The following is a 16743-nucleotide window of genomic DNA, read 5'->3' as shown; positions in this document are numbered from 1 at the left end:
CCAAAAAAAAAAAAAAAGAGTATTCTTCATGTTAATGATTTTCTAATCAGGTTTCTTCTTCTACGAGGCCATCATACTATTTAAAACAAAACAAAAAACAAAAACAAAACACTTTTTTAAAAAGTGTTTTATTTGGGGGAGGGGGCCACCAGGGATTGAACTCAGGGGCACTCAACCACAAAGCCAAATCCCTAGCCCTATTTTGTATTTTATTTAGAGACAGAGTCTCACCAAGTTGCTTAGGGCTTGCTAAATTGCTATGGCTTTGAACTCTCAATCCTCCTGCCTCAGACTCCCTAGCCACTGGGATTATAGGTATGTATTACTACCACACCCAACTTAAAATGTTTTTAATTTCTTTTTAAGATACCTGATTTCTATTCTGTTGCCTCAACCAACAAACTCAACTCTTTTTTTTTTTCCATTTAAAAATGCAAACACCTTTAGCTTAGCAACAAATCCAGAAAACAAAAACATCATATTACATTTTATTGGGTTTACCAAAAGATGAACATCACTGAGTATTTACTGATCACTGATTATGCACCAAGTATTTCTGTAAGAGAAATACAGAAGGAGAAAAACATGTCTGAAACAGCCTAATGTCAAGCAACTTTAAGGCTAAAAAGGCAAACAAAAATATTAATAGCCAAAAGCAAACCTGTACTTACGAATGAATTGTGGAAAACCTTCTAAGAATTTGTGGGGAGTGTTTTTTCAGGTCAAAAAACATTACCTGAAAGTGATGGGTGTTAATGTCTGTTAACCACAGGTGAGAACATTTCTGCCACACATACATTTGAATTTGACTTAGCCTTTCTTGTAAGGTTGTTCAGTGCTCCTCCAATAATGAACTAACCTTTCAAAATAAGCATTACTTCTTTAAATTTTTCTTTAGTACCAAAAATGGGGGCTATCTACAAACCTAACATGGTTTAAACATATTGACTTAAAGTCCACTTAACTAAAACTTTAATCCATAAAGAAAGTTAACTTTACTATTAGAAGTCTTCGTTTTCTGACAGGTTATTTACCCTAATAAAGAAGGGAATTCTGGTATAAGCAACAGAGTTTCCGCAGTAAGTTGGCAAAACTAAAGATCGAATCCTGGCCCAGAGAGTAGCTTCACTTAAAAAAATAAATATGACAAAAACATATTATTTGTTATATTACTTAGCCATACTAATTGTGTATCTTGTACACCTCAATGGAGGGACAGAGCCCTCTATAAAGCAGGTATGTGAAAAACTGCAGTTACTTTACCTAAAACTCACCTGAGTGGATTTCTCTTCAATCGTGTACAAATACACAGAAAAAGTAATTTTTTCCATTAAAAAGTTTTATCTAGCTCATATATAAAACAAATTAAAAATTACTGCATTAAAAGCATAATAATATTAGATTAAGTGCCATATAATGTGTACAAAAATGTTCAGAGGCGATATAGAGCATTGTACTAATGCTTCTCGTTATCTCTGCTGTCATCACCATTCTAACCATTATCCTAACCCCTCTTAACTGGTCCCCTGTATAAGAGGGGAGGCAACGCTGGGAACCTCTAGAACAGAGGGACTTAAAGCCAGGGATCCAAGGACACTGATAGAAGTTCAACACTTTGTGAATACCCTGGTATTATAAACCAACTCAATCTCTGAAGAAAAAAACCTATAATTCCAATGGATTCTCTAAAAAGTTTCTGTGATGCTAAAAACATTTAAAACTACTGTTTTATCCAAGCATGGTGGCACACACCTCTAATCCCAGAGACTCAGAAGGTTGAGGCAGGAGGATCCCAAGTTCAAGGCTAGTCTTAGCAACTTAGACCGTGTCTCAAAATAAAAAATAAAAACAAAAAGGACTGGGAGGATTGGGGATATACCTCAATAGTAAAGCAGCCCTGGATTTAATCCTCAGTACCAGGAAGGGAAAAAAAAAAAAATGGAAGAACTACTGTTTTAGAGGTCTAGAAACAGGTGGTATCAGGATGGCACTGGTAGAGAAATTTTGCTTGATCTTTACAACTACAATTAGTATGTGTTACACTTGGTTTGCTTGTTGAACAAATGACTGTACTGCTATGTCAGCCACTCTGCTTAGAAAAGTACAGGGAGATGATTAAGGCTAGACTGTCCTTGAGGTCAGGGAGACAGACATGAAAGAGATACGTAACAACAGTACTTTGGTCCACATACCATTTCCTGGAACAAAGTGAAGCAAAGACTCCTCACTTCTAAGAAAAGCCTTCTCAAGAAAGACAGCAATGGCTTAGTACGCCACCTATCAGAAAATCTACTGAATGCCTAATATATGAAGTTAGTAGTAAAAGATTTAAAATCTACCCACAATGAATTGACAAATCTACAGGAAAAAGAACTGTCCAAAAAAAAAAAAAGGTGTGTAAAAAGATAGTAAAGATAGTACATTTGTCAAGAAAGCTTTATTTAAGCTGGCATGGTGGCATACACCTATAATCCCACCTATGTGGGAGGCTAAGGCTGGAGGATCACAAGTTTGAGACCAGCCTCAGAAACTTAGCAAGGCCCTAAGCAACTTAGGGAGACCCTGTCTCAAAATTTGAAAAAAATAAAAATAAAAAAGGGTTAGGGATATAGCTTAGTGGTAAAGTGCCCCTGAGTTCAATCCCCAGTACTGTTATTAAAAAAAAAAAAAAAAAAAAAGATGGCTTTATTTAGCAGGATTTTAAGTGATAACAAGAGCTGATCATGTGGTCAACAGTACTGAAAAGCAGGGAAATCGGTAAACAATGAGGCTCACGGAGACTACAGAATGGACAAGGCAGGAACTGACTCACAACTAAAGCAAAGGGCAGAAAGGGAGCAGAGCGGAGGAGGGCAGCACACACTCACTAAACGGGAAGAGGCAGGCAAGTTGACTGGGGCCCTGCGGGCTCCACCACTGAACCAAGTCATTCAGTGGGAAACGGAAAAGTCTGAAGGAAGAAATCCACAAAAGGTGGGACACCTTTACTCCAGAATCATCTCGGACCAGAATACTCTCAAATGCATCACACTTGAAACCACAACGATTTCTACTTTCACTATTTAATTTAAAAAGGAAAAACAGTATTTCGGAATTCAATGGCACAAATCAGTGCACTCCCAAATGCCCACTACGTGTCGTATTTTATAATATAGGCCTGAACTACGTGAACAAAGTATAGGAACATCTAATTTTACTCAAGAATTGCCTTGATGATCCATGGATTCAGTCAATGTAAAAGGCTTATCATAAGAGTAGTACACAGTAATAAGTACTCAGTAAAAATTCACTATAATTACAAACCAATGATTACGGGGGGAAAAGGCTTACCACCAGTGGTTGAAAAAATATGTATATTTTACATATATATGTATATATATGTGTGTATGTGTTTATATCTATCTATCTAGATAGATAGATATAGATATATATAGATATATTTGGTTAAAATTATCACAAACTAAATAGAAGTCTTAAGGAATTACTGACTGAAACAGCTGGGTAACTTCTGTTTTTTTAAAAAATCAATGCGTCTAAAGTTTAAAGTCTATCCATAGTAGACTCCCTCCCAACCATAAAAAAGACAATTCTAAGGAATCTCATTCAACAGGTTAGTTCACTCAGAGAAATAAAACAGGTTCAGAACGGTATCAGATAACCTGAGGAGATAAGGTATACTTTAACTGGCAAAGTAAGCTAGTTGATAAGACTGGTCTGTCCAGTATACATGTGAACAATTTCCTAGACTTTCCAACACTGCTGTTAAACTGGACAACTGCCAGTTCAACAAGTAGAAGCATGTGTCCTTGAATAAGCAATCTTTCCAAGACCATTTACTCCTAATAACAGAGACATGAAAGGTGTTTTGGGGTGCTGTCTTGCTTGGCAAGCATGCAATATTTATAACCAACATGGTTTTTTAAAAAATGGCATAAAGATAGCTTCAAAGTAACATTATTAACACGAAAAATACCAATTAATAAATAATATAAGCTTAACAATTTCAACCTTATGAACTAAAATAATCCGTAGTCAAAACAATAGGAACTAAATGGTTAAGAAAAATGTGTAACATGGACAAAAACCTAAGTTTTAAAATCCATTCAACTTTTTTAGTTGTGTAAGATGGGCAAATGAAAAAACAAATCAGGTATGACTTTAATGCTAAATCTCTACCAACACAGGCTACTCATCAAATTATGAACATATATAATTCTTAAACTTTCTTAGAACACAAAAGGGTTTCCTACCAAGAGGGATGGGGAGAACTGACATTCACTCTGGCTTTCTTACCGTGTACCAGATGACTGGTGGGAACAGCTGCAGAAGTCAAGGCATCAGAAAGACAAAGCAAGAGAACAAAGACTACAAGGAACTCAATTCAAAGGGGAAGTATAAATTAGGCTAGCTTCAGCTTTCCTGGGGATTAAACTGGTGTGAAGATTAGCTGGGACTCTAACAACCACCTAAAACATCATTTCCACAAGAAAAAAACTCCGAACAATTAACATCCTATCCATCTCACAGGAAGCCTTTTCACTGATGAAAGCGTCACAGGTAAGGCACTTTGTTCATCTCTACACTCACTAGACAGGGAAGTTCACTACCTACACTACTATTCACTGACTACTAATCATTTTGATGAAATAATCTTGAATTGTTAAAGTCACCTCTATGAGCTCTAAACTCCTATTATTCTTAAATGAACTAAATAGCAATATGTGGTTCTAAGGGGGAAAAAAAATGTAAGAAGATTCGATTCAAGATACTTTCAAGACCAAGTCTTAAATATAGAATTCAAATCTCCTACCCAGCCTGCTCAGCTTAGCCCAGAGTCCCATTCAACTAGAAGTTTTCAAATGGGCTTCTTTACAGCTCTCTAAATCATTCTTAAAAGAATGAGTGACAATAAAATGTAGTTCTGCTGCTTAGTATCCAAGTGGTCATGGGCAAGTTATTCAACCTCTGTACAAATGTTTCCTTTACTAAAACACAAGAATAGCAGTATCCAGTATCTATCTAGTAGTTGTGAGAAATAAATTAATGCATATAGAGTGCTTAGAACAGTACCTGGATATAAGAGCCAGTTAACTGACTGTTGTTTATTATTATACTGACACTTAACACCCTTATGATTACTACTGAAAGCAAGGGCCAAAGACCATGTTTTAAGTAAGTTGTTTCTACCCTATACCCTCCAGGTCCTGGCTCCTACAGTCTTTTGGAATTATATAAAGCTACTATACAGCGTCACCATCTTCTGCTTCACAATAATACAACCTCAAGTCACAGTTCAGTTTATATCCCAACTTCCCTTCCAACTAGATTTAGCCCCTCAGTACTCCAAGCAACAACTTTTAAAATATCATATAAACTAAAGAAAAGCTGATCTTGTTTTCTTTTAAAACAAAATAGAATTTCCTTCAGATTTCAAATTAGATTCTTCTTTCACCTTAACAATCCTCCAGCTTCAGAGGAGGATTCCCCAGCAGAGATTATTACTATGCTCTGCCTCAACACACACACACACACACACACACACACACACACGAGAGCAGATTTTTACTCCTGAACATGGCAAGAGCATATTATCAGAAAATTTCTGCATAGCTTGACTTTCAATCTCACTGTGGCTGAGAAGTAAGTTTCTTTTCTCTTTAAACTTTCCTAGGAGAACAACAAAAAGAGGACAGCAGCTGCTGCCACTTAAGGGAGGACACAGCAATACAAAAGCCCTTTCACCAGCAAATTTCTTAACTCCCTAACTGGGCCTCCCACCAGTATCTATTTAAGTTCATACTGCCAGGAATTCTAGACCCAATGGAGAGAAATGCTCACACCGTAACTGGCCACACTTCCAACAGCCACCCAGCTCTTAGCCATTCTCAGAGTTTTCAGTCATGATCCATGGCCCATTAGTATCTGCTATATTCCATTTCCTGTCATGAGAGAACAGGCTGCGGGGAAAATATATGTCCTAGGATGTATGCAGAATATCCTACTTTATTTTAGGAAACACATTTTTCAAAACCAAACAACAAAAAATATTCAGACATCTGCCAAACAAGACAGAGGTTCCAAGAACATTCTCCCTCTCAATGAGGTTAGCAATCAGGTAAGCCTGAAATGAAATTCCCTTCTGTTTCCACTATACAACTGCATTCATGCCGTGTCCACTGTAAGAAAGGCCACAAGACAATCTTTGGTGATACAGGAATGATAAACTAAAACTTCCCCCATAATGAGAACACAGCAATTTTCTCTTTAGAAAAATGTAATCCTCATATGCCCTCCCATATTTCATGAATGGTGATTTATCTTGTCACAACAGCTATACTTCCATATTAACTCATTCTAAGTCTTTCCATAGAAACACATGTAAATTTCAATACTGAAACCATGATCAGAATCCTAAAGAGTAACCCAGTGTTAATAAGCTTAAATATCTGCTCTTATCTTAATGAAAAACATGGCATCCCCAAATAAGTAGAGTCAAAGGAGAAAATACTGTTCCTGGATTGCATTATACCACCATCCAAACACAGAACCATACTACTTCTGACTGAAGGCAAAACATACCTGTGAGCATCCCATTATCATATACACATCAGGGAAAGAGACTCACCTAAACACTGCTGCAACACATCTTTCCATTAACAATTTAAAAAAATGTTTGGATAAGCATTTTTCTATATACTATCTTAGTTTTAAAAATTAACAAAAAGATGCAGCTTCTTCTGGGTCCTCCAATAATTATTAACTTGATGGATACCCATCAGTTAAAATGACTATAAACAGAATTTATTTCACAAATCTATGAGGGATGCTCAAGATTCCATTCTGCTTGACTTGGAAACATACAAAGCAACCAAGAACCTATGTGAAGTAAAAATGAGGTGAAGTATTATCATTATGCTGAGAACTATTAAGTTAAGCAAACCAAAACCTAAATGTGAAATTACACATGCTTCCAAGAAAACTACTCCACTAAGTATTTTTGTCAAATCTACTTTAGAATTCTACTGTAGATTTTAAGCAGAGAAATTTAAAGAATCTTAATCAGAGCTGCAGAGATTGGCTCTCCAACAAAAACTGACTTTCCAAATAATTTTTCATGTAATGCTCTATCCTTCCAAACCTCAAATGGAAGGGCAATCACATGGGCACAGATTTGTCAGAACAGTTCATTAATAATCCCCAGAGGCCTCTCCAGAAAAAGCATATGACACAGTAAGAGATTATCAGATGAGCAAATGACTGTTACCCCCACACTGAGATTACATGTTACCTCCCTATAAAGCCAATTAGCAAAATATGTAAAAAATTCAGAGTTAATCCGTAGACGTTTCATTTTTTAAAAAACTACTTTTCAGGTGATGTTTCAAAATTTAAGCAGATTTAAACAGAAGAAGAAAGATCTTAAAAATAGTAAAAACTAAGTTCAAGTTTTTGAATATATTCTCTGCTTTGTAAAAAGGATATAAAAGATACGCACATTTGACAACGTTGAAATAGTTAAGCCACTACAAAAACCTGGTCATAGTATTCAACCAACACAAGGAGTTTAAAGCCAAAGACAAGAAGCAAATAGTTACGTGTACAGGTTTTTGGTCCCCCGAGTCAGAAGAGTGCTGCAGAGGCCCAAATCAATCAGCCCAATAATAAATGCATCACTGTTGGAGAAAGTGAGAGCCCAATGGAAGTGGGCAATGAAAAGAGTGAAGCTCTAGAAAAGTGCTAACCAGACCTGAGCCAAGCCAACACCAATCCATACTGAGATGGAGTGCCCCCATTCTGTGATGTTCCCATTGGTATTTCCAAACTGCCCTTACTTTTCCTGGTTAGAAAGACATTCCTCCACACTCCCACAATGCCCTAGAAATTAAACTACAAAAAAAAAAAAGAAAGAAAGAAAAACATAAAAAGCTTACTTAATTTCAGCATTCATTCCTGCTGCATAAAACTAATTTTTTTTCCTAAAGGAATTTAATATTATGTTACTAGTTGCCCTGGCCAAGAATCTCTAAAATAACTTGGGCTGATAATTCTACTGTCAGAAAAAAAAAAATCTTGTAATGCATACCAGTCCAATATATATTTTATCACTTATTCAATTTCAAAAGGCATATATAAATAAATCTACCATACACATGACTGTTTTCCTCTGTAAAACTAGGATCACAGAATGACCTAGAAATTTCCAGCTTCTCTCTCACCTTTAAATATCATTATATAAATGCCTAACGGTCTTTCATTCCTTTACCAACCACAGGGCCCATAATCCTAACACCTCCTCCTCCTTCCCACTAAATTACCAGTGGAAGAATCTGGCACTGCCTTTCAGCTCTGAAAACTACCACAAATCTATTTCAGGACACTGCCTTGTTTGGTTGGCTCCTCCCCCCTCAATCCATGGTAGTAAAAATAACCCAACTCCTTAATTTATAGGTTAAAAAAAAATTCTACTTTTGAAATGATTCCTTAAAAAGCAACAATAAAAATATACTTTTCATTTGAAAGAAAACCCCAAAAGGCAGCAATCATATAATTTAAGTCACGAATAGGATGTAAATTAAGATTCAGGTTCTATTTTCTGATTCAACTTTAATTTGTAAGAGTTCTTTATAGGTTTTCTGAAATCTACTTTGAGAAGGAAAAAAAAGTAGGAATATGTGTTCTTAGAAATTAAAAAGAACATGTCATAGTTTCAACTTCAATTATTAACTTTGGATATTTCTCTATGTTGACAATGTACCTAAAAATTCTAATTTATATTGGACAGTAATAACAAAACAATGACTAAAAAAAAAAAAAAAAAAATAGGCATTCTACTCTTCAGATAAATAACTACCAAACACTACTGCTTATGCTTACTTTCTCTTGTATTAACTGTGAAACTTTTAGGTGAGGAACATAATCTGTAGATCTACTATATATCTAACACATGCTAGTGGTATACAATTAGCAAAAGAATCCCTGGAATTAATAAAAGCATAATAAAAAAACTATAACCTCCAAAATAACTATTTCTAAGAGAAGTTAAAATTTTCCTGTGCTTTGTATCTTTAGATTCTCATATGGACACTGGGTAAGTGCTAACTAAATACTTCTGTTATTTTTTTATGGTATTACTGAACACATAAAGATTTAATGTAACCATCAAATTCTCTTTTAGAATGGACAGATTTATAAAGGAAAAATGAAAGAGATTAAAAAAACTCACCTATCACTATTTTGTGCTACAGTTACCCAGTTTCCTTCTATTTCTATGACCATGCTCAGAGGGTAGGCCATTCAAAGCCAAAATATTAATTTACTCATTTATTCTTTCGACATTGATTTAACAGTTTCTATGTGCCAGCCACTCTTTGCTAAGTGTTGAAGATAGAAACATATGAGTTTATTAAGGCTCACACTCTATCAAGGAGGTTGACTTGTAACTATAATATCTTTGCAGCCAGGAAAGTATGCACATAATGCAAAACAGTATATACTCACATGACCTGGTCATCTTGGAGGTCCTAGTTTTAGAACCCTATTCTAGGTGAAATGGTATCATAAAAAGTCATTGCTACCATTTCAAAAAAAAAAATTAATAAACCTAACACACTAAGACCTTTCCCATGTTATTTCGCTGTATCATCACATAAATCTTGTAGTAATTTTGAGTGTCTTCATCTTACAGATGAAAAGTTAGTTTAAAGCAGTATTTCTCTCATTCAAGATCATATGTTACAAACAACTGAAAGAGCCAGGCTTACAAGACAGGTCTTTTCAACATTCCACTACCCTACATCTGCCTCTCAGACAAAACCTGGGGGAGGTACTAAGTAAACCAGATCATATTATAGACGTTCTAACCCATAATCTGTGTGCACTGCATAATGTTGGAGGCTGTGCAATCACCTCTGGATGGCATGCCAGATGGTGCTAGTGGTTGCTGTAAATAGGGCCTTCGAACACCTGAGTGTGAAAAACCTCTGAAGGGCTTCTCAAAGTTACAATAAAACCAAAGTGATATTTTTGATAATAGAGAGTACAAACTTAGAGATGAGTATCAGTAGGAACAGTTTTAATTTTTTCTCAATCACTTAATGTCCATTTAATCATCTGGGGTCCTTCGTTCCATCTTCATGACTTATATCTACATACAACAGATCAACACCATTCAGAAGCACTTCTATACTGGGCCCTAAGAGAGATCAACTGGGGATTGTGAAGGATCTATCGAAGGCATCTGTGAAAAAAATAGGAGGGATGAGAAACCACAGTAATAAAAACATATGTACCTGTTTCTTCATCTATCTTGAAAACACCAACACCAGAACCATCTCTAATGGAATATCGGATCTCCCCATCTCTTCCTGTGTCCTCATCATGAGCTGACACTGTCATTACCGATGAGCCAATAGGGACATCTTCTTTCACTGCACCCTTTTCCACAAAGCTGGAAAACACTGGAGGATGTAAGTTCTCATTCACATCAATTACCTCAATTTCCACATAGCAAGTGGAAGACAGAGAAACTGGCTTTCCTTTGTCTTTGGCCCTCACCGTGAGATTGTACACTTGCTTCTTCTCAAAGTCCAACTGTTGCACAATTCTAACTGCTCCACTGAGTTTATCCACATCAAAGTGTCCTTCTCCATGGTCCATAAGACTGTATCTCACTTGACTAGATTGACCTAAGTCAGGATCGTAGGCTTCTAACCACATGATTATCGTTCCTTCTGGCAGATCCTCTCGAACTTTCACACGGTAATTAGGTGGAATGAACTTAGGTGGGTTGTCATTAACATCTTCTAGTGAGACTTTCAAAAGCACAGTGGAAAACAACTGGGGCTCTTCTTTGGCTTGATCCCTGGCTTCAATCTTTAAGTAATGCACATGCTGTAGTTCACGATCCAAAGGGTGTATAATTTTAACCACACCAGTTGTGCTGTCAATTGAAAACTTATCAGTATCTGTAAGAATAGAGTATGTCACATGTCCATTGGGGCCTAGATCTTTATCAGTAGCTTCAACCTGGATGATTTCACTATTTATCTCTTTGTCTTCACTCACTTCAACAAAATAGCTCTCCTGTAAAAATTCAGGTGGATTATCATTGGCATCCAGAACAATGATATCCAGAAGACGCCAAGCTGCCTTCTGTGGTATACCAAGGTCAAAAACAGTAATATTCAATGTGTATCTGTCTGTTGTTTCACGATCAAGTGGAGATAAAATTTTCAGCATTCCTGTTTCCATGTCAATGATGAAGCAACTATCCTCATTTCCTCCAGAAATGGCATATACCAATTTTCCATTGAAGCCAGAGTCAAGGTCAGTAGCATTCATGAAAATTATGCTGGAACCCACAGGATGGTTTTCCTTTACCTCAATACCAGCCGGAAGAGTACTCCTAAACTGTGGGACATGAGCATTGACGGAGTGAGAATCAAAGAAAATATCCTCGACCTCCCCCTGACCGTGCAACTTATTTGCCTGCAGGAGTTTCTCTGCCAGCATTTTGGCAACACCAGTCTCTTCACACTGCAAGTTTACTGGCTTGCGACTGGCAGCCACAGTTATGTTGATATATAATGGGGTGGCAAAATTTTCTCCATCTGTAGCTGTAATTCTCAAACTGTGAAAAGATACCTTTGCACCTAAACCATCCATGAGTGACTGCTTTAATGACAATACCCCAGAGTTGGGGTTTAAGCCAAACAAATCTAGTTCATTCCCAGCTTCAATCTGATACCGTACCAACTGAAGTTCATCAGCATCTATAGCAGACACGGTAGTTATTTGCTCCCCCACACCTAGATCTCTGGGAATTGTTCCTTCACAATTTATTTTCTCAAACAAAGGTGTGTTGTCATTCAAGTTGTTGAGAGTAATAGTAGCAAGGACTTCAACTTCCCGACGGTATGGCAAGCCCCAGTCCGATGCTCGAATTCTTAAGGTATAAACCCGAGGCATCAGTTCGTAGTCCAGGTTTTCTGAAGTACTCACGGCACCAGCAAAATGATCAATCACAAATGGCACATGATTTAGATTTGCAATACTGTAAGTCACGTATCCATTCTCACCCTCATCAGGGTCTATGGCGCTCACCCTCATGACAGTAGTACCAATGGGTGCGTTCTCATCAAAGGATGCTTTGTAGGCTGTCTGGGTAAATTCAGGGGGATTGCTATTTGTACCTAAGACTTTAACCAAGACTTTTGTGGAGGCTTTTCTGTCACTTGTTGTTACTTCAAGTTCAAAATGGGATGTCTGCTGTCTTTTAATTGGTTCTAAAATGGAAATGAGACCAGTGTTATGATTTAAACTGAATTTAGCTTTTCCAGGTGTACTTTTAAAAACATACCTCAAATGGGGATAACTAGGAACGGCTTTTACCATGACCACAGGTGTATTGGGAGGAGCAAATTCACTTATTTCTGCTCTGTAAATATCCTTTTCAAACCTGACTGGCCCAGCTTTAAAGTGTGGAGAAGTCACATGAATTACTTTTACTGAAGAGAACTGTGGAGGAGTTCCCTTATCTTTAGCCTGTAGAGTCAGATTGTAGCCAGAAGGATGACTATCCCAATCAATGCCATTAAGAGCTTTGATTTTATACTCTTTACTTCCTGGAGAGGATCTCACTGTTCTAAACTGTTGAAGGAAGTCACCTGCCACAATGCTTAAAGAAGCGATTTCCCCATTGGCACCCTGATCACAGTCATCCACAGTTACAATTGCATATGTCGGGTCCTTGTCCAGTTCTGATGGTGACAATGTCACTGCTGTTATCACAGGAGCACATTCGTTGGCCTGTTCCACATGAACTGTTAGCTTGGCCATGCTGCTGATACCACTGCTACCATACAACTTCATTCCTCGGTCCACAGCAAGGATCTCCAGCTCATAGAGCTGAGTCTCTACGTAATCAAGTCTACCAGTTAAAACTACGGTGCCACTGGTTGGGTGAATAGCAAACATGTCAGTTCGGTCTTTAAAACTGTAATAAAATTCTCCATTGGTTCCTATGTCTGCATCTGTGGCACTGACTCGGGCAATACTGGTCCTTATAGCTGTATTTTCAGGTAGGGAAACACTGTATGAGGTGGGTGAGAACAATGGTCTCAAGTCATTTGTATCCAGCACTTGAACCCTGACCTTTGTTCGTGCTTCAACATTAGTATTTTTTTCAACTGCTTTGACTATCAATGTGTAATGGTCTTTCACTTCTCTGTTAAGAATAGCTGTGTTTCCTCCTTTGGTCCTTATTCTTAGAAAGCAAAAATCTCCAAGAATGTATTCCTCAGCTTTGAACAGGTTTTCGTTGTCTCCTGAGACAATTTTGTACCTTAATTCCCACAGTGGATTTGTAATGTAAATACCCATCTTCACAGGATGCCCAACATAGGTTTTAGCTGCAGAATTCTCGTGCACAGTGACATTGTACTGGAAATGTGTAAACTGTAGAGGAGGAGGATGTTCAAGTCTTTGGCTTCCATCACTGTCTCCAAAATGTTGGAGAAGGAGAAGCAGAAGCAGAAGCAAGGCCAAATGTCTCCCCATTGTTTAACTCTCAGGAACCTAAAATAGAAGAAAAAAATAAGAATTATGACTTTAAGAAATAAAACAAGCAAAAAAACAATGTAAATTGCTTTAAACTGGGATATTATTTTCCTGTTTTTCAGTGGGTATCAATATTCTTTCAAAAAGTATAGAATTACTGTTTGATAACAATCTTTTTATGGCTCAAAATCCTATTTTTCATATTTGATAAAACCATAATAAACACTGAAGTCTGACAACCATAACAATTAAATTTTATATTTAAAATATTTAAAGTAAACATAAGCAATTGTTAAAGAGAAAGGTGAATAAATATTTTTTACATTTAGTTCATACAATTAATTGAACGCTAAAAATGCTTGCAAACTTAATGTTACTGCAGTACGGTGAGCATGCAAAGATTCTAATGACTTAGGGGAAAAAATCCAACAGTGGCTTTCCGTGATCTTCCATAATGATAGCTGGTAATCCCATTTCAAAATTTATCCTGAAATTATATTATTTCTTTATAAGAATGATTAAGTTCACTCCCTACACAAAACAAGGTTTTACTGTCTCATTTAACATATTTAACTATTTAAATGTATTTTTTAAATCATATCATCAAGCCGAAGTAATTTCTGAAACACTAACATGAGCACTCAAAAAAGGTCAGTTAACAATCTGAATTCTAGAATTCAGTAGTTAGATATCAGTCACAGTTAGCAAAGCAAATCTCACCAACAGCATCAATATTTTATCACCACTGATGTCAACAACCAGTTGCTCATAATGTCTACAATCTTCAAGACACTGACCTACCTATTACCCAGGGGGCCTCCATTAAAAGACAAGATATACACATACAAAAGCTAACTCAAAGTTAACACAAATGAAGGGTCAAATCAATGTAGCAAGGTGTCAGGAACTGAAAGAGGGTCAGAAGGTGACCTGGGAAGGAAAGAAGGAAATTTATAAGAAAAAGTTGCCTCTAACAAGAAGGTAGGCTAACTCTACTGGGCTGAAATCTGGCCAGAGAAACAGGACAATATTTTCAGATAATATTTTCAATACTTTCAGACAATGGCACTGTTCTATCATGCCAACAAATTCATCTTATAAATCAATGCAGTTTCACATCCCACCCAGCACTGAATAGAGGACAGCACTGAATCCTTGCAAAGTTAGTTCCAAATTAATATTCACAAAATGTCAGGGCTACCAAAGTGAAAGAAGCAGACTGGAAGGCTAGTTTACCAGCTGGGCTGAAATAAGTATGGGAACATTAATTTGTAGTATCTGAACTCAGCTACTGCCAACTTTGCCCCATTAGTCATTTCATTAGGAGAAAAAAAAAAAAAAAGATCTGATATACTTAAAACAATTAGAAGTTTAATTGCCACTGAATCAATTAATTGCCACATTCAAGTTAGGCACCCTAACTTTTTCTTTAGCTATCATGGCCTTCTTCTCAGAGATACAATCAGGAAATTAGATCTCTGGACTCTAGAAGAATCATCATTTCAACAAAATAAGACTATTTTTCTCCCAAAACTATGTCTAAACACACCTCAATCTGGTCAATGATGCTAATACTCACAGAAATTTGAATATTACAAAATGATCCGGTAATTTTAACAAAAGAAGGAGAAAATTCAATTCAATTCAACCCACAGGTTTTAAGGACCTGCTATCAGACAGCACCAGGCTAGGTACATAAAGTTAAAGATTAGAAAAGGCAAAGCTCACAATCACAAGACACAAAGTAGGAATAAAAAACGCATATAAAGAAAATGTTTTGAAGAACACTAACAAAGATAATGTTGAGCACTGTCTTGGTTTAAGGAAACACATTGTTTCAGGAGACATGATTATTATTATACACTTTATAATGAAGTATCATACCAAGATTCTACTGTAAACACTTAAAAATACTTTTGCTTAATTCTACATATAAATCATGCAGCCATCAAAAAGATGGCATTCCATGTGTTGATATGTAAATATGTCCAGATATATCAATAGAAATACTGAGCCGATCCCATTTTAAAAAAGGAGAAATGCAGATAAATTGTGTTCACATGTTCCTGGTATACGGATATATTTAAAAATGAGGGGAAATTGTGGACAGATAAAAAAGAAACTCATTGGGAATTTCTAGAGAACACAAAGAGGGAATAGGCAGTTAGAGGAATGTATACATTTGCACTTTGTTACTTGAATTTTTAGTGTAAGTATATGTCATCTTTATCATCTACTCACTTCTGTAATTATTGAACTCTTTCAACATATATTGAATGAACACACCTACACTGAGTCAGGTACAATTCCAAATGCTGGGGATTCAAAAGTGAATCAAATTACCAAATCCTGATGGAAGACACAGTTGCTGGTAAGAGATGGACAAGTAACTAAACCAAAAGTACACTGGACGCTGAGGAGAAGTGCCAAGGAGAAAAGCAAAGCGGGGCAAGAAACACTGGTCAGGAATCTGATAGCAAACAGAGAACCCCAAATTCTAAAGGGCCAGAGAGTCTCAACCTTAGCACTTGGACATGAGGGGTATATAATTCTTAGATTCTCTGAGACACTGGGATAGTTACCATTATTTCTGGTCTCGACCCACTAAAACCCCATAACATTATCTGTCCCAGTTGTGACAACTAAAAGTGTCTACACATTATCCAAATGTCCTCTAGGGCTCAAAAATCACCCCTAGAGAAGAAGTAATAGATTAGAGAAACAACCCAGAGATCATGAAGATTGCTCTCCTCTTCCCCATTGCGCTCCAAAGAGAGACAGGAGGTAGGGAGAGAGCAGATCATAATGGAAAGGTTTTTTTTTTTTTTTTAAATGAACCTTTTATTTTAAAATTGTTCTAGATTTACAGAGAAGCTGCAATTTCCTGTCTCCCTTGTTAACACCTCACATTAGTATAATACATTTGTCACAACTAATGAATGAATGCTGATACATTATTGATTCAGGTCCATACTTTACTCAGATTTTCTTAAATTTTACCCAATATCCTTTTTCCACCCCAGGATCCCATTCAAAAAAAAAAAACCACACATTATATTCAGCAGTCCTTTCTCCTTGGACTCCTCTGAACTATGGTCTCTAAGATTTTCCTTGTTTTTAACAATCCTGATAATTTTGAGAAAAGTACTAATTAGACATTTTGTAGAATATTCCTCAGGCAAAATG

At 36.6% G+C, this 16743-nt stretch overlaps 1 protein-coding gene across 8 annotated transcripts in view; it reads right to left on the bottom strand.

Moving 5' to 3' along the window:
- Fat1 (FAT atypical cadherin 1) overlaps positions 1-16743 on the bottom strand; it is a 125049-nt gene that overhangs the window by 95472 nt on the left and 12834 nt on the right. For all 8 annotated transcript variants that reach the window (XM_048791840.1, XM_048791836.1, XM_048791834.1 and 5 more), the window contains one exon: positions 10290-13575. In XM_048791840.1, coding sequence (XP_048647797.1) covers positions 10290-13557 — 3268 coding nt within the window. In that variant the 5' untranslated portion in view covers positions 13558-13575. The remainder of the gene's footprint in view (positions 1-10289; positions 13576-16743) is intronic.

The sequence above is a fragment of the Marmota marmota genome, unplaced genomic scaffold (genome assembly GCF_001458135.2).
Source record: "Marmota marmota marmota unplaced genomic scaffold, marMar, whole genome shotgun sequence".
Taxonomy (NCBI): Eukaryota; Metazoa; Chordata; class Mammalia; order Rodentia; family Sciuridae; genus Marmota; species Marmota marmota.
The sequence above is the reverse complement of the archived record's forward strand: the minus strand, read 5'-3'. Positions and strand labels throughout refer to the sequence as shown.